Below are 24866 nucleotides of genomic sequence, written 5' to 3'. Positions count from 1 at the left end.
TGTACAATAATGTTGAGCATTTATCTAATGCCAGAGAGACCTGCCAGACATTAGCGGAACATTGTTAATTCTCGTTCAAAAGGCAGCATCATAAACTGACCAGATCAGTAAATTACAACTAAATGGTTGGTTCTTGATTCACCCAAACATTTAGGCCTACAAAGCTCTGGGATAACGGAGTCAAATAAATAGGCTAGATTGATAAAGAGGTCACTGGAGATAAACGATACAAATGGTGGGAAAAGTTTGGACACACCTACTCATTCTAGGGGTTTTCTTTATTTTTTTTACTATTTCCTACATTGTAGAATAGTAGTGAAGACATCAAAACTATGAAATAACACATATGGAATCATGTAGTAACCAAAAAAAGTTAAATATATTTTCAATTTGAGATTCTTCAAAGTAGCCACCCATTGCCTTGATGACAGCATTGCAAACTCTTGGCATTCTCTCAACCAGCTTCATGAGGTAGTCACCTGGAATGAATTTCAAATAGCAGGTGTGCCTTGGTAAAATATAATTTTTAGAATTTCTTTCCTTAATGCGTTTGTTGTGACAAGGTGGGGCTGGTATACGGAAGATAGTCCTATTTGGTAAAATACCAAGTCCATATTAGGGCAAGAACAGCTCAAATAAGCAAAGAGTAATGACAGTCCATTATTACTTTAAGACATGAAGGTCAGTCAATCCAGAAGTTTTTAAAGACTTTGAAAGTTTATTCAGGTGCAGTTGCAAAAACCATCAAGCACTATGATGAAACTAGCTCCCATGAGGACCGCCACAGGAAAGGAAGACCCAGAGTTACCTCTGCTGCAGAAGATAAGTTCATTAGAGTTACGATCCTCAGAAATTGCAACCCAAATAAATGTTTCACAGAGTTCACAGACCATCACATGATCGGTCTTTCTCACAGGCTACAAGTGAAGACAGACACATCGGGACTCAACTGCGTGGGGTGCGCGAGGTGCATATTTAAGATATTGGAAGAACTGTCCACATTTACTTTTTGTCAGCCAACAAGATGAGTAGGCCTAACGAACAGCAAAAACACTCGCCTATGTCAATCTACTATCCCCCATAGTACAAAAGTTGACCTATTATATTCTGTGCAAGAAAAAAACATAGTCTGGAACAGTTGTGGGATGCGATAGATCACAAATTAATACAACCACTAGCATCAAAAAAAACTTTTTTTACGCAATGTGGCTGACGACACAGATCAGAACGTTTAGCTTTGAATGATAAACTATTAGTCTATTTCTTCACATTATAAGTACAGCAATGCGCACATGGCAGTAGGCTATAAGCGTGAATGTTCCATTAGTGGAAAACACCATTATCAAAAGTGACCGCAAATGTGATTATGCATGTACTGCTTTTATATGATAAAGGTGCATTTATGAAACACACTCGCTGCTAATGTATGCCAGTTAGGCTCTACCCCCCTTGTAAAGTGGATTAATGATCTTAATTTTAAGAATTTATTTGGCCACTTTAGTTGTGAAACAAACCTTATCAAAACATATAGGCGTATGGGATAGGCTCCATGAGGTGTGACTATGATTAGAAAAAGTCGCCAAAAAAAGGCTTTGTTTCTTGCCTTATGCTGGGCATCATTCACATGTGATAATATATCATTCACAGGTGATAGGCTACTATTGTCACCCATCAGACTATTCTTGATATAATCTTGTCTTTACATATACTAAATGTGCTATATATACAATTGATATATAGATACGGTTTCTTGCTAAGATATCGACAGCTGAAACATTTAATAGGTGAGTTTAGGCCTTTCAAATTCCAAGAGAGAATAGCTAGTGTTGTCATTGTTTAAAAAAAAAGGTAATATTAACGACTTAATCGTTAGCTGTATTCTTAATAAGCCTATGGATGTGAAACAAGCTGGACCCACAGGGAAACCCACACATTGGTCATTCCCCACGAGAAGTGAACCCCGCCCCACCATGTGAACAATTCACTCCTCATCATTGTCTTATGCTGAGGGCAGCATCACAGCCATAGGCTAGGCTACGTGATTTTGTGTGGATAGCATACCTGAATATTGAGCCAACCAAATTGCGGTTAGTCTAAAATAAAATTGGTTGGCTCGTCCCCTTGTGTGTTGGCCTTAATGTGCTTATCGAAGGAGTCTTGAGCCTCCTTGGCAGTGGAAAAAACATCTGCGTTGGATTCTCGAAGCTCAAAATGAGTTTTGCATGGCGGATGAAGCCGCATCTCAGGTTTAGCTTGCGTAGCTGGAATCTCACCTCGTTGTAGCTCGCCCTCTTTTCAGCAGTTCAGCACTCAGATCGGGTTAGATGCTGAGCCTCTTCTTTGCATAGGTCGGAGCCCCTGAATCCGCTGTGAGGCGAACAATTTGTCATTTGACTTCAAAACTGTGGATTTGTACAATCATACACAAAAGATCCGTTCTGGAGAGGACTCGTACGTACGATGCACAATGTTTATCAGCGGCATGGGACCCAGTTTCTCCTGCCCAAACAGTTCATAGAAAAGATGGCTCATGAAGGAAGTTGGGTTGCCCGCTTCCACACCAGTTTCAAGTCCTGTGACCCCCACATTTAATTTATTTTTTGAGTTATTCTGTTTTCATTTTTAGGAAATGTATTTCAGGTCATGGAGTCGTCCTTCTGTCAGATTGGCCACTGTCTCTAAACTTTCCACTTTAGTTGAGTAGGTATCCACTCTTTAGCACTGCAAGAGCAGTGCAAGAGATTCGTTTATCGGTTTTTAATTGCAAGTCGAAGGCAGAGATAATGTTGTCACGATCAATTTCTCGGATAGTAGTGGCCAACCCCTTCGAAAAGCATTAAACATGTATGGCTATTTAGCTAGTTAGCTTGCTGTTGTTGCTAGCTAACGTTAATTTGTCCTATTTAGCTAGTTTGCTGTTGCTAGCTAATTTGTCCTGGGATATAAACATTGAGTTGTTTTATATGCTTCCATTTGACCTCTTTACCACATCTATTAGATTAACAAACATATACTGCATGTATTGTAGTCATACCATAAGATACCATCAATTATCTGAATAACCTAAAAACTGATAAGGAGATAGATGTTAGTTAGAAGGTTTCATCCTTGCTGTCTGGTCCTGGATCTCGTGTTGCTTGTGCAGTCTCTGTGGTTACAAGCATCTTCAGCATCAAGGAGTCAACCTGTTGAGGCCCTGAAAGATTGGATATGACAACACTCATGAGTTCAAAGTAAACATGTCAAATTGGACACTGCTGAGACACCCTGTGGCCATCTGCAGAGTGCACTATGCAATTACAGGCTTACAACAAAGGGTTTCTACATACACATGGGTTACGGATGTAACCTTGGTAGAATGTTTGGTTGCCAAACCACCTATGGGGAACTCCTTCCCTTCACCCGATGTGATTGAGATGCTTAATATCAAAAGATGTTTACAGTCACGCCACACCCTTACTGTACTCATGTGACCTGTCACTATAAAAGGCTGTGTGGTATGACATACTGTCTATTATGTCACTCAAATCTCACGGAGGTGGAGGAACGACATGAAAGCTTGGCCACCCGATACTCAGAGAACCAAGGTTACATCCGTAACCCAACGCTCTCTTTCATTTTCGTAACGGGTGCCAAACGAACTATGGGAGAGGCTGTACCGAATAGGTCGTTCGGACAACAGAGTGGGATAACTCACCATTTAACTTAGTCCAGATGAGTCCCTGGGACATCCTTGTATCCACCACAGGACGCAACAGAATATAATTACCCAACAGGGTAACACAGGATTTCAACTGTGATATAAAACTATATACACAAGCAAGGTGAAAGCTAGAACTTACAACATGAGGCTTCATTTGGGGGCAACAGCACCAATAGTGGAAAGGCTTTTTTTTAATAGAACATCCATCTCACTGATGGTTGATAAGTAAGTATGTACAAGGTTCATGGTATGCTCACTTATCTGGTTTGAGAGAGCGTGCAGTGTCCAGGACCACAGAGCCCACTGATGGTGTGGATTGAACATTGAGTCTATAGTACCTCATGAAAGTCATGGGTGTTGCCCAACTTGCAACAGCACAGGATAGTCCAGCGAGGCCCCTCTGAACAGGGCCCATGAAGTGGCCATACCCCTGGTGGAGTGTGCTACTATGCCATCTAAAGTTGGTCTACATGCTGCAGCGTATGATTGTGACTGCAACGTGCCAGTCTCTGCTTCGAGACAGCGCGCCCTTTGGTGTTCTCCCCATAACACACAAAGCGTTAGGTTTGACAAACACTTCTTGTTGCAGCAAGAGAAGCACTCAATGCCCTAACCGGACAAGTGTATGCCACTCACGACTCTCCTGTGAGAAGTGGGGAGGCAGGTGAAATGCCACTATGATCAAGGGCTGGTTAGCATGTGATGATGAAAGCACCTTAAGTAAGAAGGCTGGATTTGGCCGAAGCACTGCCTGAGATCCAACTTCTGCTAAAGTGAGACATGAAGGATGGGTAGAAGGTGCATGTGATTATCTAACATGCTTGGCTGAAACAATAGCCAATAGAAAGGCAGTCTTGACTGAGAGCTCATTAATCTCAAGTGAAGACAGGGCTGTAGCCTGTGGGCTACTTTCATGAATTGTGATACTAGAGGGTGTGCCTATGGTGATGCATCAATGTAGATGGGGACTCTTCTGTAGCTATAACCTGGAGGAAATCAAAATGACAGAAATTGGGCAGGAAGATGGCGATTCCGCATGGTCGACACACCACTTCCTGAACACATTCCACTTGTAGGAATACAGGGTTAGAAGATGCCCTGGCTGCCTGAACTGTATCAATTAAGGAGAGCAACCCTGCAGCTACAAGGTGGTCACACTCAGGTGCCACTCCCACAACTTCAGTATGCTGGGTTTGGGGTGCCAATGCTTGCCATTCGCTTGTGACAGGAGGTCCACTCGAAGAGGGAGTCCCCATGGTGGGAGGTTGTCAGCTGTACAAGGTCTGAAAACCAAGTAGAATTGACACACTCAAGACTGATCTTCCAAGACCTGACGGAGCAAGGAAATTGGTGGAAACACATACAGCAGCCCACTTGCCCATCTGTGTAATAGGGCATTGACTCCAATTGGGCCTGCCGGACCATTTGTGGAGAACCACATAGGAACATGGGTTGAGTCTTGCAATGCAAACAGATCAGTGGTGGCCTTTCCAAATTGCGCCCAGATCATCTCCACTACTGTAGGATGTATCCTCCAGTCTGAAGGAAGAGGGTCTCTGGAGAGGTCTGCTGCCTGATTCCCCACCCCAAGCAGGTGTTCTGAGGGATGTAAGGTGTCTGTTTGCCCAAAGCAGTAGCTCCCTTGCTACCTGGTGCAGTTCCATGGACCACAGTCCGCTCTGGCGGTTGATGCTTGCAATCACGGTTGTGGTGTCTGTCCGTATCAGTACATGTTGTCCTCTCAGTACTGGGAGGAAGTGCCGGAGTGAAAAGGTCAACCGCCTTGAGCTCCAGTACGGTGATGTGAGCCATTTTCCATGGTGCTGACCATACACCAAGGGCCCCTGACTGGTTCAAGACTGCTCCCCATCCCTGTAGGGAGGCGTCTATGGTCAAAATCACCCGGTTGTGAACTGCAACTAGAAGAACTCCACTGGGAATTTGAAGTGCTAGGCGCCACCATTGTTTTGTTCTCCAGCAACTCATTGATGTTACCAGCTTTTTGTGTTTTTCCCTTCTGGGACACAGATAGTGTCTGTTGTACATCTGCTCTATTGGCCGAATGTGGAGCAAGCCCAATGGTACAACATGGACTGCAGCAGCTAGGAGGGCTAGTAGCCTCTTACTCTTCTTGTGACATCACCTGTTTTCTCAGTTTGAATGTTGAAAGACAATTTGTCAAAGATGCCACTATTTCTGGAGAGTGTTGCTCGCATGACTTGAGTGTCCAGTGTCAAGCCCAGGAAGTGCACACACTGAGTGGGGACCAAAGAAGTCTTTTCCAAGTGCCTTATTAGTCCCAACTCAGAGATGTGATCTGAGACCATGGATGCGTGTGCCAAAGCTTGGCTTTGCGACCCTCCCTATATTAGCCAATTATGTAAGTAGTTCAGGAAGCTGACTCCTGCTTGGCGAAGTAGGTCTAGCGCTGCGCTTATGCACTTTGTGAAAGTGTGAGGGGCAAGTGAAAGGCTGAAGGGTAGAAAATGAAATGATGCGTCTTTCAGGTCCACTGTGGTGAACCAATCTTCCTGGTTGTACAAACTGAAGGATGGTTTTGATTGTTAGCATTTTGTAGCGCTGAAAGATGACTTTTCAGGCACTCTAGTTCCAGGACCAGACGGAGGTCTCCGCCCTTTTCTGGCACCAGAAAATAGATTGAGTAGAATCAGAATTAGTTTTGTTGCGCTGGCTCTACCTCTTCAATTGCATGCTTTTTAAAGGAGATTACTGAGTGTTTGCTTTTGAGCAAGGTTGCAAGCTGTTGTTTTCAAGACACGCCTGAAACGTGGGGATCGCTACCAAAATTGTAGTCCATAACCTTGTGTTAGAGTGCGTAACCATTGACCTTTTCCAGCTCAGGACCGAGGCTCTGCGTGCTTTGGTGCAGAGGGGACATGGCTTGCATATGGTTCGCCTCTGCCTCTTGGGTGACGCTGTGCTCCACCTCTTCGGTAGGGCTGAGAGTGTCTGTTCCTCCACTCCTGAGTAGGTGCAGCGTGAGTCTGATCCTGGCTTCTTGGCATTCCAGTTGGGGCCCTGGGACTGGAGTAATGGTTTGCTGGCTGATGCATTCTAGGATTTGGAATGAGGCGCTGAAGCGTCATCTGTGCTTCTCTGTCCTCCTTAGACACTTGGAGGAGGTGGGCCGCAGCTCCTACTGATAGAAGGCCAGTATTGCTGCTGAATTGCTAAGCCTAGCGACTGAAGTAGTGCTGTCATGTGTCCTGCATAGGAAGCGATCAGATGCCCTGCATCATTTGTTAGGCAGCTCTTGGTCTGAACTGTGACTGAGCGTAGCAGGCATAACAAGCGAAGCAAATTATTTGTCCCTACAGGGGAAAATGGGCAAAACTATTCTCATCTGCACCGTGAACTGTAGCTAAGCGAGTGCATATGCTTGGAATGGCAGGGGTTCTGTCATTTGGGAGGGCTGAGAGAGGGCTGATAGAGGTAGGTCTAAGAGTCCAGGTAGTGGACTGAGAGTAACTATGTAGAACACCTCAAGATAAAAACGTAATATTCAATATCGGTAAATTAGACTAAATATTAGCACTACACAATCTGGTGGGTGATAACCTTCAATCTGGATAACAAGACAAAACAAATCTTAAGACTAGAGAAATGTATCGACAAATACTACGAAAACAAGCAACACCCAAACATGACAGAGAGTAAGACAAGGGAACCTATTTCAAAATGAAAACGTGACTCTTCTACAGACTCAGACAACTTAATATTTTCACCACCGGGAATGGTAAAGGTTGAAACCATTCTTCTAAAATCAATAAATGACAAACTGGGCATACTTGAACTAGTCAGAGAGGATATAAAAGAGTTGAAGGCAATTCTCTAGATGAGTGTCGAAAAAGCTGTGACATTGGAGAAAGACACAAACAAGCTAAAAGAGACAGTCATGGGATTGAAACCGAAGTTAATGAACTTAAAGAGGAGAACACCAGTATGAGAGAAGTTTTACTTGACATACAGACTAGATCCATGAGAGATAATCTGGTATTTACAGGTATCCAAGAGAAAGAAGGAGAAGTTCCTGAATGTGTAGTTAGAGAGTTCCTCCTTACAGCGCTTCAGATCCCACGCAAAGCTGTTGACAAAATCCAACTAGAACGTGTACACCGTTTCGGACAGAAGGTAGAGGTATGAATGCCCAATGGTTGCCAAATTTACTTTCTTTAAAGATAAAATAATGGTTTAAAGCCTGGGAAAAAGACTTGCTGGCACGAAAATTGGCATGAATGATCAGTTCCCAAAGGAAAATGCAGAACGGCATAAAATGCTGTATCCAATAACTAATTGGAACACAAAATCACTAATTCATCATGATAAAGATAAAAACTCGGTAAACAGAAGGCACAGAATGTGTGGGAGGTGTGGTGTGTGTTTCTTTGGTGTTTGGGAAAGTGTGGTGTTGAGTGAGAAAGGAAATGGTTGCATATCCCAGAACCAATGTATTGCTGTGAGCAGGGGTTGTGAGAGAGCTTTCAATGTTGTTCAGATGAGGGATATCATTTTTATACATCTTATTTCTTTATTTATTGTCCTATCATGGTGGAACAGTGTTTTAAAATAAATTATACATCTAATCAATTTATTTATGATCCTATATTGATGGAACAGTCCACAACCCTATACACCCACCCGAATGAATGACCCAGATACTAAGGACAAGTCTAACTGCTTTATGGGCCTGCTGTAAGCAGTCTGTATACAGCCAATATGTGGTCGGAGACCTAGAGCAGCACTGCCCCCTCAACATTCTGAGCCTGCTTGGCAGGGTTGGTCCTGCAAAGCCAAAGCCCCCTAAAGGGAGAGCTATACTATACAATGAATTTCTCAAAGCTTCTAATGAGAACCTTGACAACCTTTTACCTAGCCGGTGGGGATTCCGGTGGGGTGCCCCCACCCAGGCAGTGGCAGTTCTGGCTGCAGTAACACATGGGGAGGGGGTCACACTCGGACATTCAGAGAGGGGCCATATTATTGTGGCACAAAATCAAAGGTCTGACTGCATGGAGATGCTTGGGAATATGGTCACTACGGGGGACCGTGTTGTGGATGTTTCAGGGGAAGGGGGTATATCTGACCTCCATCATCTAGGACGTGACAATGGTTAATAAAAACTCCCCATTTCCTCCCATTTTGTTTTACACAGTTTTGCAGGCCATCTCATTCAGCTGCAACTGTATATGCATTCATAAATCAAGACCTTTCTTTTGCCTACATTACTAGAAATATTAATAGCTAATAATGGAAAATAAGAAACAGGATTAAAAAAAATATATATATACAGTTGTCTGTCATAGTTGAAGTGTACCTATGATGAAAATTACAGGCCTCTATCATCTTTTTAAGTGGGAGAACTTGCACAATTGGTGGCTGACTAAATACTTTTTTGCCCCACTGTATATATTTATATGGCTACATATAATACAAATGGAGGTGAGGGCGATGGAAATGCATTTGGCGGTTGGTCTACTTCTGTTCTGTGAGTGGCACTGTGTGCTCTTTTTGAAGGATGGATCCCAGTCTCTTCAGGGCTATGGGATACGGGGGGGTCTGGGGTGGTCTGCTGGGCAATGGGATGACAACCCAACTCGGGATGAGGAGGGCTTTTAGCGGGTGGAATAGTGGGGACCAGTTGGAGGTTTACTTAGTAGCAATGCAAATATCATGGTCCAGCTATATAGACACTCAATCATCATATTACTTTTTAATGATATGTTTACAAACATATATTTTGATAAAGTGAATTGCAAGTTGTGTCTCATTACCATAGTAAGTGGTGAAATAAGTATAGCCAGTTATAATTGTAATGGCCTAGCAGATAATAAGAAAAGACGATCAGTATTTACCTGGCTAAAAGAGAAGGAATATAATATCTATTGTTTACAGGAAACTCATTCAACAGTTTTAGATGAAGTTTTGTGGGAAAAGGACTGGGGGAGGTGAAATATATTTCTCCCATGGGCAAAGGGGTGATGGTATTAATGAATAGTAATTCAAATCCAAATGTGCAAATTGTCCAAACAGATCATCAAGGTAGATGGATTATTTTAAATGTTATTGGACAGTTAACAGATATGGCTTATTAACTTATTCGGTCCAAATAATGATGATCCAAGCTTCTTTGAAAATAGATATAAGAATTTATCAACTCTACAAGCAACACTAGACTCTATTATTAAGGTGGGAGATTTTAATACGATTTTATATACCTCTATGGAGTGTAAGGGAAATCACACTACAAACTATCACCCTTAGGCACTTAAGGAAATCATGAATGTCATGGATATATTGGAATTAGTGGATATATGGAGGCTTAAATACCCTGACCTAGTGAGATATACATGGCGGAGGCTTAATCAAGCCTTGTCGTCTAGATTAGTTTCTTATGTCATTCTCTCTGGCACCATAAGTTTAAAAAGTGTTGATAGGGGACAGAATGCGGTCGGATCATCGCATAATTGGCATATACTCTTACAGAATTTCCACATGGGCGAGGATATTGGAAATTTAAGCAAAGCCTACGAGATGATAAATTGTTTAGAACTAGGACAGAATAATTTATAACTGAATTTTTTTCGACATAACATAGGTACAGCAGATCCCCCTATTGTATGGGACACTTTTAAATGTGCCTTTAGAGGCAATGCAATTCAGTACTCATCTATAAAACAAAATACATTTAGATCAAAAGAGTCCATATTAAAGAGTCATTCTCTCTGGCACCAAAAGTAAATATATAATTGATTCTGTGCCTCTATAATACAGTATTTATTTGAAGGACTAACAGAACAGATAGATAGCAATAAATACTGTACCATAGAGGCACAGAATAAGTTAGAGGAAAAACAAGAAGAAATGTAGGAACTTATTCAAGAAAGATCCAGTGCAATATCTATTATATATATATATATATATATATATATATATATATATATATATATATATATATATATATATATATATATATATATATATATATATATTTAATAAAGCGAACTGGATGGAATATGGGGGAAAATGCAACAAATTATTTTTCAATCTTCAATAAAGAAATGCTACCAATTTGTTTTTATCGAAACTTGTTACAAATGATGGAGCCAATGATATTTTGAAAGAGGAAGAAAATTACTTTAAGAATATGTTTTCATTTCAGACTCCTCCATCTCCACTAACCGAAGCTAATTGTATGGATTTGTTTCCAAAAAATGTATGTAAAATTAACATCTGTACAGATATTCTCATGTGAACCAAATTACAGAGGAGGAGGAACTTCTTGATGCAATTAAAGCCTTTAAGGTTGGGATGGCATACCAGTGTTATACCAAACATTTTTTGATATACTCAGAGGACCATTATGAGTTACCATTATCAGCATGTTTATTATTTGTATTTTATTAATTTGTATTTTATTAATTTGACCCCGTTTTTCTCCCCAATTTCGTGGTATCCAATTGTTTAGTAGCTACTATCTTGTCTCATCGCTACAACTCCCGTACGGGCTCGGGAGAGACGAAGGTTGAAAATCATGCGTCCTCCGATACACAACCCATCCAGCCATACTGCTTCTTAACACAGCGCGCATCCAACACGGCTCCGCACTAATGTGTCGGAGGGTACACCGTGCACCTGGAAACCTTGGTTAGCGCGCACTGCGCCCGGCCCACAGGAGTCGCTGGTGCACGATGAGACAAGGATATCCCTACCGGCCAAACCCGGTAGGGATTGCTAGACCAATTGTGCGTCACCCCACGGACCTCACGGTTACGACAGAGCCTGGGCGAGAACCCAGTCGCTGGTGGCACAGCTGGCGCTGCAGTACAGCGCCCTTAACCACTGGAGGCATTATTAGCATGTTTTAACCACTCCTATACAGTGAGGGGGAAAAGGTATTTGATGCCCTGCTGATCAGTCTATAATTTTAATGGTAGGTTTATTTGAGACAGAATAACAACAACAAAAATCCAGAAAAACGCATGTCAAAAATGTTATAAATTGATTTACATTTTAATGAGGGAAATAAGTATTTGACAAAACATGACTTAGTACTTGGTGTCAAAACCCTTGTTGGCAATCACAGAGGTCAGATGTTTATTGTAGTTGGCCACCAAGTTTGCACACATCTCAGGAGGGATTTTGTCCCTCCTTGCAGATCATTAAGGTTTCGAGGCTGACGTTTGGCAACTCGAACCTTCAGCTCCCTACACAGATTTTCTATGGGATTAAGGTCTGGAGACTGGCTAGGCCACTCCAGGACCTTAATGTGCTTCTTCTTGAGCCACTCCTTTGTTGCCTTGGCCGTGTGTTTTGGGTCATTGTCATGCTGGAATACCCATCCACAACCCATGTTCAATGCCCTGGCTGAGGGAAGGAGGTTCTCACCCAAGATTTGGCGGTACATGGCCCCGTCCATTGTCCCTTTGATGCGGTGAAGTTGTCCTGTCCCCTTAGCAGAAAAACACCCCCAAAGCATAATGTTTCCCCCTCCATGTTTGACTGTGGGGATGGTGTTCTTGGGGTTATAGGCAGCATTCCTCCTGCTCCAAACACGGCGAGTTGAGTTGATGCCAAAGAGCTCCATTTTGGTCTCATCTGACCACAACACTTTCACCCAGTTGTCCTCTGAATCATTCAGATGTTCAAATAAACCTACCATTAACATTATAGACTGATCATTTCTTCGTCAGTGGGCAAACGTACAAAATCAGCAGGGGATCAAATACTTTTTTCCCTCACTGTATAAATGGTAGACTAATCAGACAGGTTTTTTACATGGACGATACATTGGAGATAATATAAGATAAGTACTGGAAACAATAGAATACTATGAAATATTGGGGACACTAGCCTGGTTTTCATAGCTGATTTTGAAAAGGATTTTGATAAAGTATGACTGGAATTTATATATAAATGCCTAGAATATTTCAATTTTGGGGAACCTCTTATAAAATGGGTTAAAGTTATGTATAGTAACCCTATGTGTAAAATAGTAAATAATGGCTACATCTCAGAAACTTTTAAACTGTCTAGAGGAGTAAAACAAGGTTTTCCACTATCGGCATATCTATTTATTATTGCCATCGAAATGTTAGCTGTTAAAATTAGATCCAACAATAATATTAAGGGATTAGAAATCCGTGGCTTAAATACAAACGTCTCATAATACGCTGATGATTCATGTTTTATTTTAAAACCACAATTAGAATCCCTCCACGGCCTCAGAGGATCTAGATACTTTTGCTAACCTCTCTGGATTACAACCAAATTATGATAAGTGTACTTATACTACGTATTGGATCACAAAATAAAATGCAAATTTTACATTACTGTGTAGTTGACCAATAAAATGGTCTGACAGGTATGTGGACATACTCGGTATACAAATCCCAAAAGAAAGAAATGATCTCACTCCAATGCATTTTTATAGAAAGTTAGCAAAAATACATAAGATTTTGCTACCATGGAAAGGAAAATACCTGCCTTATTTGTGGAAAAATCACCCTGATTAACTCTTTAGTCATATCACAGTTTACCTATTTGCTTATGGTTTTGCCTGCACCTAGTGACCTTCAATTTGATTTGGAACGGCAAGCCAGACAAAATTGAAAAGGCCTATTTAAATAACGAATATGAATTCGGAGGTCAGAAATGATTAAATATTAAAGCATTAGACTAAAGTCATCAGTCATACAAAAGTTATACTTAAATCCAAACTGGTTCTCTAGTAAATTGGTAGGAATGTCTCACCCCATGTTCAAGAATGGCCTTTTTCCCTTTATTCAGATTACAACTGTTCACTTTCGGTTGTTTGACAAGGAAATAATCTTCAAAATATCGTTATTCTTTAAACAAGCCTTAGAAAGTTGGTTGCAATTTCAGTTTAATACACCTGAAAATACAGAACAAATAATACAACAAATATGTGGTTAAACTCAAATATACTAATTGATCAAAAATAAAAATAAAAATTGGATGAAATGTTTAAAAAAGGTATAATGTTCGTGAATAATATCATAAATAGGACTGGTGGAGTTATGTCACGCTCTACCCAAAATTACAACCAACTAATTGCAGCATTACCACAAAAATGGAAGAGGCAAGTAGAAGGGGTAAAAAAGTAAGGAACTGCATTAAAGAACATAAATGGTTAAAGAAAATTGTAATAAATAAAAACACATACCAATTTCATTTAAGGACCAAAAAATGGACAGCTGTGCCATATAAATTGGAAAATAGTTGGGAAAAGATTTTCGATGTACCCATTCCATGGCACATGGCTTATATATATATATATATATATATATATATATATATATATATATATATATATATATATATGTGTGTGTGTGTGACACGCAAAACAATGCCAGATTTAAAACTTAGAATTTTTTCATTTAAATTACTATACAAAATTATTGCAACCAATAGAATGTTATATATATGGGGGATACAATCTTCCCAGCTCTGCAGATTTTGCTGTGAGGAGGCAGAGTCATTCGATTATTTATTTTGGTATTGTCCATATGTAGCTCGTTTTTGGTCACGGGTCCAGGAATGGCTGAAAAATTGCTACATTTACCTTGAACTAACGCTACAGATAGCAATACTGATTTGAAAAGCCATGGTCGATCAATCAATAATATAATAATTATTTTTGCAAAAATGTTTATCTTGAATTTACAATATGTAGAAGCTATGAGAGTAGAAAGGTTCAGTACTTTGGAGAAGCATCTCAACACAGTTGAAAAATATATGGCAAATAGAAATCCAAAATGGATGGTGTTAAGCGATAGATGGGAGGAGTTGAATGGAGCTCAATTGTGGGACTAATAACAAGATAACACATGTAAAACATATGGTCTGTAAAGTGTATATAGGTTCAGAAATGTTGTAAAATATTACAGTTACAAATAGAAATCAAACTGGATGGACATCAGAAATAGAGGAAGGACTAAAAACAAACAGAATATAACTATTGTACAATAGATTGTGTCTGTAAAATGTGTATAATATGTATAAACTGAAGGTAGAAGCCAAAGTGTTATTGATTATTAGCTTACTCCAATTGGGGGAAGGGTGGTAGGGTTTGCAGGGAATAATAAAGGTATATTCTAAAAAAAATGTAAGTATATCTATATAGGTATGTGTATGTATATATATATATATATATATATGAATGTTTGTGTATGCATTTGGATATATGAATGTTTATGTATCCATATGGATATGTACGTGTATGTATATGGATATATATATATATATTTACCAAAAAAGGATAAGGTGGTTTGGAAATGATGCAGACAATTACATTGTTGGAACCATCCATCTTTCTGCAATATTAAGCTGATCCACCCCTTTACAAAAAAGAGCATTGGAGCTCACGCACAAAGTATTTAAACAACAGTATGGATGTCTCAGTCTTTGAAGAACTGAATTCATCAAACTTGGATGTGGACGCCATGGCAGTAAGTATATGTTCCATGTTGAGGTTCTTGTTTGCCCTCTTAAACATTCCGAAAACATTCCGATATTTTTGGTCGACCGTCATCCGATTCAACAAGGTTGGGGTTGGGTTTGGTACCGGCAGGGGAAGCCTGGCAAGTAGCTGCTCGAGGGCATACTCATTGGTTGCCATACGACTGTCCAGTGGATTAATCTCCGTGCGCATCTCAGTGTGTTGAGATTTGTGCCCAAGCACGGATGAGCGCTGAGGTTTATTGGGCGGCAGATCACAAGGGGAGTGAGACCTGTCATTACACCTGGAGCGTTTGGAATGATCATTCATCTGTGTAGTAGACTCATCTGATGAGAATCCAGAGGTCGAGATTTCAATGCTCTTGGTTTGAATTTCTGACAGTGAGTGCAAGAGCTGCTACTCTGTCCTGCCCCTTGAACATGTTCAGCTCCCAAGCAAAGAATGCAAAGTGTGTGCTCATCTGAGGCTGGGAGTTGTTTTTCACACGGTTGACATGAGTGGAACAACATCCCATGTACAGCACTGAATCAGTTTACAAAGAAAGGGCTTTCACATAAGAGAAGTGTGTTCCAAGAAAAAGGTAACCGTTGGCTCTGACCCACCGTGCTTCGGGGGCGAGACTCCCGCCTAAATATGTATCAAGGTATGTAGTCAAGCGTGGACTGTCAGTCTCGGCGTTGGTGGACTCAGTCAAGCGAGGACCGGTAGCCTACAGCACCGCTGAGCTCCGTAATCACAAGCTAGGGAGTGGTAATGCTGGATCAACGGGCTGGTGTGGAAGTAAAGCGGGGACTGGCATGACACTGCGAGTCAACAAGCGCCAACAGGTACAACAAGCTAACTAGCTACGGTAACTATGTGTGGCTAATTTAGCTAGCTAGCTACGAGCTAACTTCTGAGTTAAAGGAATAGACCCTAAACTAATTTGTGTACTAGCTAGTATGGAAAAACATGACAAAAAGCAATACAAGTTAGTGATTATGGGCAGGCACAATAACAAGAGTAGGTCATTCCGTAAGAAAATAATTAGAAGGGGATTAATAGTTATCTCGTAATGTAAAACACAAAGGTGAGAGAATTAAGAAAATACAGTATGTCATGCCATACAGCCTTTTATAGTGGCAGGTCACATGGGTACAGTAAGGGTGTGGCGTGTCTGTAAACATCTTTTGATATTAAGCATCTCAATCACATCGCGTGAAGGGGATGGAGTTCCCCATAGGTCGTTTGGCGACCCGTTACGAAAACTAAAGATAACCAAGATGCCTTAAACCAGTGATACCTCACCTGTATGGTGGCGCTTCGACGGGCTCTGACCCAGTGCTTTCTGCTGCCTTCACAGTCACACCACAGCCCACACCTGCACAGAGACAAAATAACGTCATCTGTCAGCTATGGACAGACAGGAGACAGTGAAACATAGCTATACTCTAACACAGAAATACACAGACGAAGCAGGCACAGGGACAGGTTATCATAGTAGGCCTCAAAGAAATAGAACTAGTGAAGTGCAGTCTGACTGGGTCAAAGACTAAACAAAGAGTAAAGTCCATGGATTCTAATTATATGGTAGAGCTTCTCTTATTTGAATGACAGAGTCATTCATGATGTCAGTTCAAATGACTACATCATGTGTAAAGACTATTAATCCAAATATGCACTCCCTCTGGATTTGAATGGACTTTACTCTTTGTTTAGTCTTTGACCCAGTCAGACTGCACTAGACTAGTTATCGGGTCTGTCTTAGTGTATAGACCCTGTATCGAAGGTTCTTTACGAGGTCAACATAATACTGACATGAGCTGGTCTGGGACTGGATCAGTTGGTGGATCAGGGCCTGCAGGTTCTTCATGTCTGCCCTCAGGGCACTGAGGTCCTGGCTCTGCTGGGTCTGGTCCACCTGGAGCCTCTGCAGAGTCTGCAGGTGTTCCCCCTGCACAGGGAATGAGAAGCACCTCTCCCTAGGAGAGACAGGAAGAGAGAGATCTTGACACAAGCCTGGGAATATTCCACAATACAGCATAGTTGTTCCATACTCCTAAAGTCAGGTAAAAGAGAGGCAGTGCTGTGCCTACCCTGAGGCCCTGTCACTCTCATCAGGTCGTCCTTGTTCGGGGGGATTCACTTCTTTTTGGATCTCCAGGAACTCATCTAGGGTCTCCTGGAGTGTCGGAAACAGGTAAAAAAGAGAAACAAGCACTCTACCTCCCTAAACTAAACCAACCCGCAGGCAGACACAGATATATAAAGGCATACAGTTCCAACGCAGGTGTTAAAGATGAATGTCCCATCCAGTCACCTTGATCTGAGTGGTGATCGTCTTCAGCTCAGCGTGCCGCTTTGAGTCAGTTCTGATGTCATCGTCGTATAACTCCCCAAGAGGGGCACAGAAGCGGTGGATGTGCTGGTCGTCATAGAAACGGCAGAGACGGGGCATGGATTCCTCCACCTGCAGGATAATGGCTGCTTGCTGCATTACTGCATTGGCCAGTGCATTGTCATACACCCTGACAGAAGAGATACATACTGATGCTGAGAGTGACGGATGCATACTGAGTCATATGTTTGTTTGTAGATAAACACGCAAACCTGGCGTAGACAAACAATATACAGTACTTGAGCACACACGAGTGTAAGCTGTAAAGGCTGATCAGCACACTATTGATCTGCTAGTTCGCCAAATATCATTTTAGCAGCCCGTACCTTTGGAAGGTGTCCGAGAGAAGGGCAATCATCAGGTTGACACACAGAATGGAGGACAGAGCCAGAAAGGTACCACAGAGGAAGTGGGCCATGATCGAGTCCACCTCCACCATGGCGTTAAACTCATACTCGTCCACCAGAGTGATGCGGTACAGGCTGTAGAGCAGCTGGGGTACAGTCCGCATACTGGGTATTGACGCCTGACCTGGGGAGGACAGTTCGCAGACAGACCGTAAATACAGTTGTTTGTGTATTTTGTATCACACCAGGACAGCTGCAGTAGCATATGCCATGTCATATTGTGGGTATGTTTCATAAAATATGCATGATCTTATGGTTTGTCTCCCAACGTACCTCCAAATATAATCCAGAAGGCACACGCGTAAGGGATAAAGATCTCTGCATATAGGAAGAGGAAACGTAGCACATCCCCCACAATCTTCCCCAGCATGACAATGAAAGGACCCATAACCCTGTACAGAATGAGGATCAAAGGTTGTGGTATTGGTGTGACGCTGTTGAATTTTCAGACGCAATGGCTCTAAGATCTGCTGTATGAGTTCAATGTGGGTTAGTATTTGGCTACTTTATGTTTGGAAATATCCAGACATGCTGTTCTAAAAAATGTGTATTTTGGATATGAGAGCCATGTCCATATGGGGGCCTATGAGCTCTAGTTCCTTCGTTGTCATGACCCCCGACTACAGGGGGGGGGGGGCGACACCTGTGGCACCCTATTCATGTGTTGTTGTCATGAAACCTGATAACTCCAGGTGTACCTATAGGGACGTTGACCAGGTGTCATTATTATTGTTGAGCTGCCCCATGAACACAATGCACTGTTCACGGGGGAAGCTCAGGCTTTTGGGTTTAGTTTCAGTTGTGTTTTTTGTTTGTTTTTTTCCTCAGAACCTATTGTTCCCTTCCATGATCCATTGGGTGCCAGAGAACAGTCATCAATGGTGGGGAAGGGAAGTAAAGATTCATTATTCTCCACCACAAGATTGGTGCTCTAAAATGAACGAATGCCTTGCACTTCCTCAGGGAGACAAGTGAAAAAAAAAGTTTAAAAAAGATCCCTAAAAGAGGACTCTTCAACAGTCTGATCACCTGAAGGCTCGGACATGTTTCATCAGCCGGAGCCAGAGGAAGATGATGACCACAGCGAAGAGGCGCAGGCTGTAGTCCCGCAGTGTTCCTCCAAGCAAGAAGATGTCTGCCACATGGATCCCGAACACAGCCATCAGCAGTATGTACACCAGCCAATCAAATATGTTCCTGTGACACAGCCAAATGAGATCCCATTGTCTGCTTGCCAGTTAGGTAATGGAAGAGCATTATTAAAGGGCCAGAGTTGCAACATATCCATATGAGATGTACTGTATCATATATAACACAAATGTGTTTACCAGGGGTCTTGTAAGTAGTTTCCCTTCATACGGTGGATCAACTTGATTTGCTCTTCCAAGAAATGTTTTTCCTTTGAAGCAGGAAGACAATTTTATTTTAAAGAAGATGTCAATTTGCACATTCTCAATGGGGATTACAACAACCTGTAGCCTTACAAATGGCATACTGCCAAAATAATGTATTGGGGTCAGGAGGACTTTTCCTTAGATCTTAAAATACATTTATTTTGTTTAATTGTGTAAGCCTAGATCAGGTCTAGAAACTTCACTAAATATGTGTGTCTGTGTGTGTCTCCTGGGTAAGAAAAGGTGCTGTACCTCGGGCCACATTGGGTGTGTGCAGCGCAGGTCATCGTTGGTGCGATGCTCACACCAACTCTGCCAGCTCCTTAGCTTCCTGCTGGAGCCTATCATCTCTGCCACTTCCCGGCCCACCTCCACCACTGTTAGCCCCAGAGCCACCACCACCCCAAACACACGCCACCAGTCCTGCAGGTGAATATACTTTTTATATTTAGATTTGTTTATTTGGATCCTCATTAGCTGTTACAATCACAACAGCTACTCTTCCCGGGGTCCACGATGACTTCATCAATGTCCAAACATCTGTATGACCTGTGACATTCTTCTGACCTTCATATTCACATTATTTCATTGTGGATCGAAACGAAGGACTGAAATGTGTGTGAATCTTAAAACATCACACTTTTAATGTAATTCTGAAGAGTTGATGAAACAAAAAATCATATCTATCTATATATACAGTTGAAGTCGGAAGTTTACATACACTTAGGTTGGAGTCATTAAAACTCCTTTTTCAACCACAGAGATGAATGTACTTTTTGTGCGAGAAGTGCAAATCAATCCCAGAACAACAGCAAAGGACCTTTGTTTTGGTGCTGGGGTAAACAGGTACAAAAGTATCTATATCCACAGTCAAAAGAGTCCTTTATCGACATAACATAAAAGGCTGCTCAGGAAGGAAGAAGCCACTGCTCCAAAACCGCCATAAAAAAAAGCCAGAGTACGGTTTGCAGCTGCACATGGGGACAAAGATCATACTTTTTGGAGAAATGTCCTCTGGTCTGATGAAACAAAAATAGAACTGCTGGGCCATAATGACCATCGCTATGTTTGGAGGAAAAAGGGGGAGGCTTGCAAACCGAAGAACACCATCCCAACCGTGAAGCACGGGGGTGGCAGCATCATGTTGTGGGGGTGGCAGCATCATGTTGTGGGGGTGATTTGCTGCAGGAGGGACTGGTGCACTTCACAAAATAGATGGCATCAAGAGGGAGGAACATTATGTGGATATATTGAAGCAACATCTCAAGACATCAGTCAAGATGTTAAAGCTTGGTCGCAAATGGGTCTTCCAAATGGACAATGACCCCAAGCATACTTCCAAAGTTGTGGCAAAATGGCTTAAAGACAACAAAGTCAAGGTATTGGCGTGGCCATCACAAAGCCCTGACCTCAATCCCATTGAAAATGTGTGGGCAAAACTGAAAAAGCGTGTGCGAGCAAGGAGGCCTACAAACCTGACTCAGTTACACCAGCTCTGTCAGTAGGAATGAGCCAAAATTCACCCAACTTTTTGTGGAAAGCTTGTGGAAGGCTACCTGAAACGTTTGACCCAAGTTAAACATTTTAAAGGCAATGATACCAAATACTAATTGAGTGTATGTAAACTTCTGACCCACTGGGAATGTGATGAAAGAAATAAAAGCTGAAATAAATCATTCTCTCGACTATTATTCTGACATTTCCCATTCTTAAAATAAAGTGGTGATCCTGATTTTGCGAGAATTAAATGTCAGGAATTGTGAAAAACGGTTTAAATGTATTTGGCTAAGGTGTCTGTAAACTTCCGACTTCAACTGTGTATATATATATATATATATATATATATATATATATATATATATGTTCCCTCTGTCCTTCACTTTCTCACCTCAGGGAAAACATAAGGCTCCTCGGTTCGGATGACAGACACAGAGATGGCCACGGTCGTCCAGGAGACTATAAACAGGAAGTTAAGGAGTAGGAGTATCCAAGCCCCCAACCTACAGAGACACCAGTTTACTATTCAGAGTGAAGTACTGAGCCACCATTCAGTACTGTATTAACAGTAGATCCCTTCAGCTACGTGTCTAACTGGTTAGGGCCTATGGTATATTTTATTTATGACAGAGCATGAGACTGGAAGGAGGAAGAGGGGTGACACACCTGCCACTCCTGTCTGGCAAAAGTCTCTCTCACCGATGAACTGACCTGCCATATAGTTTCCACTTGACATTGATGAGCTTCAGAACCACAGGGTGCATGATGAGATCCAACTTCCCCTGGTGTACAATGAACTCCAGCTGTGGTGAGAGAGAGAGAACAATTCTCGGGGGAAATTCATATCGCAATTATGATCAAATTAGTTGACTTAGTTTTCATCCATTATCACTTTATTTTGCTTGTTTAGCCTTAAAGAGTGGGACATACTGGTGATGTAGGCTCACTGGCAACACCCTCTGGAAGACAAAAAAATTGAAATGAGAGATCACACAAGTTTAAAAAAAAAAATTGTTTACAAGTCGGTTGCATGGTTTGACCCACTGAGTTAGGTGGTTAAACAGAGTGTATTTTTATTAGTGGGAGCATTGGCCATATAGGACATGTTGTTCTGTGTAAATAGCATATATATTTTGTTTCAGACTATAACCTTGTGAGCCCTGTCCTGGTGGATTCTGCTTGCAGGGTGGCTCTGGCTCCAGCAGGTGAAGGTAGTAGAACTGCTGCCTGGTCATCCGGTCAGTCACATGGAACTGGTTCAGAGCCAAATGAGCCTGACAAGACCAAAGAGAGCTGAACAATACTATTGGATGACCACATACAGAACCCACTCTATGACAACAACTAGCACATTGTCAGGGCAAACTATACAATTGGAGCATGTACTGCATATTTACCACTGAGGTCATCTTGTCAATCATGGCGGTGATGCAAAGCTGACCATCAGAGTCCTTTACCCCAGCATCAGCCCCTAGTTCCATTAGTGTCCGTGCAGCCTCACTCCTGTCTGAAAACACACAGGAGTACAACAAAAGGAGCATAATCAAGTACAGCAATAACTGTGTAATGTGCAATTTAGCTATTTGTAAGGTGAGATGGAGGGTACATTTCCATGTGTTTGGACAATAAAGTTGTGTTTTATTCTAATACAAAGTATGGAGTGTGAAATGCACACCCAGAGATACAATTAAAGGTATGAACCTAGGTTGGCAGCCAGTTGTAGAGGGGTTCTCCTTTTGTAGTCTCGCGCGGAGATGTCTGCCCCATACTGCAGCAGCACCTTGACTGCCCCCACCGCGTCATTCTTAGCAGCGTAGTGCAGAGGTGTCTGATGATCCATGTTGGTCTGAGCACCAATGTCGGCTAGACAGGACATGCATGTGTGAGCTACAGTACAAGACACATTCAAATCCCTCACCTACAGAAGTAACAGACACAAGTGACACAGACACAATTGACCTCTGACCTTTCCTCTCCAACAAGAAGTGGATCATCTCCTCGTAGTCCAGAGCTGCGGCCACGTGCAGGGGCGTGACCCCGTAGGAGTCAGGACGCAGAACATCAGCCCCCCTGTCCAGGAAGAAACGCATCACGTCCACATTCCACGCCCTCGAGATCTAGAACCAGGCAGAGGAGCCCATTTGAACACACAGTGGCTTCACTCACAACGATGCTGCCACAACAGAAGGTCTTTGAGCCATTTGATGACGTGTGAAGACTTCAGTCTCACCTCATGCAAGACAGTTTGTCCGTATCGGTCCGTTGAGTTGGGGTCGGCTCCATCTGCGATTACATCACTCAGGTACTGAAGGTCCACCTATGACCAAACCATATTATTGACTGTATGAATCATCACCAGCCTTCAATCAAACCACATCTAATCTATATATCTTACATCTATCTATACCTTTAGCCCCATTTTACAACGTAAATGCCATCCACCCCTCACCTCATCAGTGTCCTGATTGCTGGAAGCCAGTTCTCTGAAATGGTCTAGCAGTCTTTTATTGAGGTGGAAGCTTTTGTCTCCTCCATCTATGACATCTTCATCCAAGGCCAAGCCTTTGTACATGGTCTCAAAGAATTCCCCTTTAAACAAGAAGGTGATCACACAGCCTGATAGAGTGCAGAGTATTTGAACTCTCATCTAGGTGTACCTTGAGTTTGGCGTTTTATCTGCAATGGTACCTGTGGGTTTTCTCTTCACATACTGACGGCAGGCTCGTTTCCAGCGGCTGCAGGTGTATGACGCCCACTGGGCAGCTGCCCTCGCAGCACTGGACACAGATGCCTTCGAGATCGCACGTCCAACAACTGGCTGCTGTTCAGACTGCAGTGACACGCATACATCACACGACAGTACATAGAACTGCATCATAGCATGTACTCAAATGTCCAATTCTGAAATATATCACCCAGTAAGAAGTATAGTAACCCACTACTCTCTAATCATACACAGTTCGGAGCCTAGTAACCATTGAAAATGTATTGAGAGGTTTTCCGATTACTCCAGAAATGGAAAAAATATCAACAGATAACGACATTGAGAGGCAGACTGGTAAATGTCAAAGTGCCATTTTCTCCTCACCTGGTTGACAACTCCATCGGTCATCTCCATCTCCATGGCAGGGTTGTAACAGCCAGAGGCACTAACCCGGTTCAGTCTCCTCATCCTGCCGTGTTCCAGGCCTGAAGGCTTCTCTGTAAGCTCTTAACTACACAGCTCCAATATGACTGCGACCAGCCTACCAGTGTAGGTGCGGTAACTCTACAATGAGCAGCTATTTCCAAACAAAGGCTTTCACTCAAAACACAGGGAGTTGGTATATTCCGGTAGACTCTGAACCTGCTAAAGCCGTGTGATCCAGAGAGATGAGAAGTGGATTGTTGTTAGGCGGATATCAGGTAAAAGGAAAGTCTTCTGCAGGCCCAGTCACTGTTTTTCCTTCCAGCTGTTTGTTTACTAGTGAGCTACCTGCAGTACTGTACCTGAACAATATGGTACATTCTGACTCATGTGTTTGTTACACAACAGCCTTTATGTCAAAGTTGACAATGATGACACTGACAAAGCAATGGTCCTATCTTCTAATGTTTAACCGCTTTGGAGTTTGTCTGAGCTGTTAAGACATGTTGGAGAAACTGTGGACATGTTTATGGCTTCTTATCAGCTTATGTGTGTGCTCAGTACAGATGTATTGTGGCTTGTTAAGGTACATGTAATCACCGAGTGGCCCCACTCTTGACAAACCAGTTTCATGCGTAGATATAGGATTCCAATGGTCTTTTCATATGATTTTTTATCTTAGCTAAAGCATCCAAAATGACAACATCATGACTTGGCCATATGCAGCGACAGCTCAGAGTTGGACAGGACGTGGTTGCCATAACAATGTGACTGACAGGTGCCACAATAATGTCATAAGAAGGGTGGGGTGTTCGAAAAGCTAAAGTCCACTCTAGGGCAACAAAGCAGGTGGGGGGAAAA

General features: G+C 42.2%; 1 protein-coding gene across 3 annotated transcripts; it reads right to left on the bottom strand.

Moving 5' to 3' along the window:
* Positions 1-698: 698 nt before the first annotated feature.
* Positions 699-24395, bottom strand: si:ch73-193i2.2 (transient receptor potential cation channel subfamily V member 5). Of its 3 annotated transcripts, none has more exons than XM_046358873.1 (21): positions 23967-24392; positions 23567-23708; positions 23328-23467; positions 23109-23195; positions 22845-22995; positions 22580-22741; positions 22276-22385; positions 22029-22152; positions 21809-21837; positions 21578-21681; positions 21270-21381; positions 19634-19804; positions 19316-19386; positions 19017-19184; positions 18261-18379; positions 17907-18111; positions 17503-17710; positions 17279-17364; positions 17001-17164; positions 16491-16563; positions 699-3196 (listed from the first exon to the last, which is right to left on the bottom strand). In XM_046358873.1, exons 1-21 carry the CDS (start codon positions 24048-24050, stop codon positions 3181-3183), a joined length of 2526 nt encoding a protein of 841 aa, XP_046214829.1. In that variant the 5' UTR covers positions 24051-24392; the 3' UTR covers positions 699-3180. The 3 variants fall into 3 exon arrangements, 2 of the variants coding, with proteins under 2 accessions (XP_046214829.1, XP_046214830.1); XM_046358874.1 differs by having other exon boundaries at positions 21590-21681; positions 23967-24391; XR_006839929.1 differs by lacking the exons at positions 699-3196; positions 16491-16563 and having other exon boundaries at positions 17109-17164; positions 17503-17652; positions 23967-24395.
* Positions 24396-24866: the final 471 nt, after the last annotated feature.

Source organism: Oncorhynchus gorbuscha, linkage group LG08, assembly GCF_021184085.1.
Source record: "Oncorhynchus gorbuscha isolate QuinsamMale2020 ecotype Even-year linkage group LG08, OgorEven_v1.0, whole genome shotgun sequence".
NCBI lineage: Eukaryota > Metazoa > Chordata > Actinopteri > Salmoniformes > Salmonidae > Oncorhynchus > Oncorhynchus gorbuscha.
Note: the sequence above shows the minus strand (reverse complement) of the source record. Positions and strands in the feature narration are given on the sequence as shown.

What these genes read in the sequence shown, in the direction of transcription:
- si:ch73-193i2.2 (XM_046358873.1), bottom strand. Translation starts at nt 24,050, where the DNA reads ATGAGGAGACTGAACCGGGTTAGTGCCTCTGGCTGTTACAACCCTGCC. An exon ending in GACAAACTGTCTTGCATGAG is followed by an intron (nt 22,996 to 23,108) that starts GTGAGACTGAAG and finishes GCCTGGTTCTAG; the next exon opens with ATCTCGAGGGCGTGGAATGT. An exon ending in CTCTCGGACACCTTCCAAAG is followed by an intron (nt 17,711 to 17,906) that starts GTACGGGCTGCT and finishes CTCTTCTGTCAG; the next exon opens with GGTGTATGACAATGCACTGG.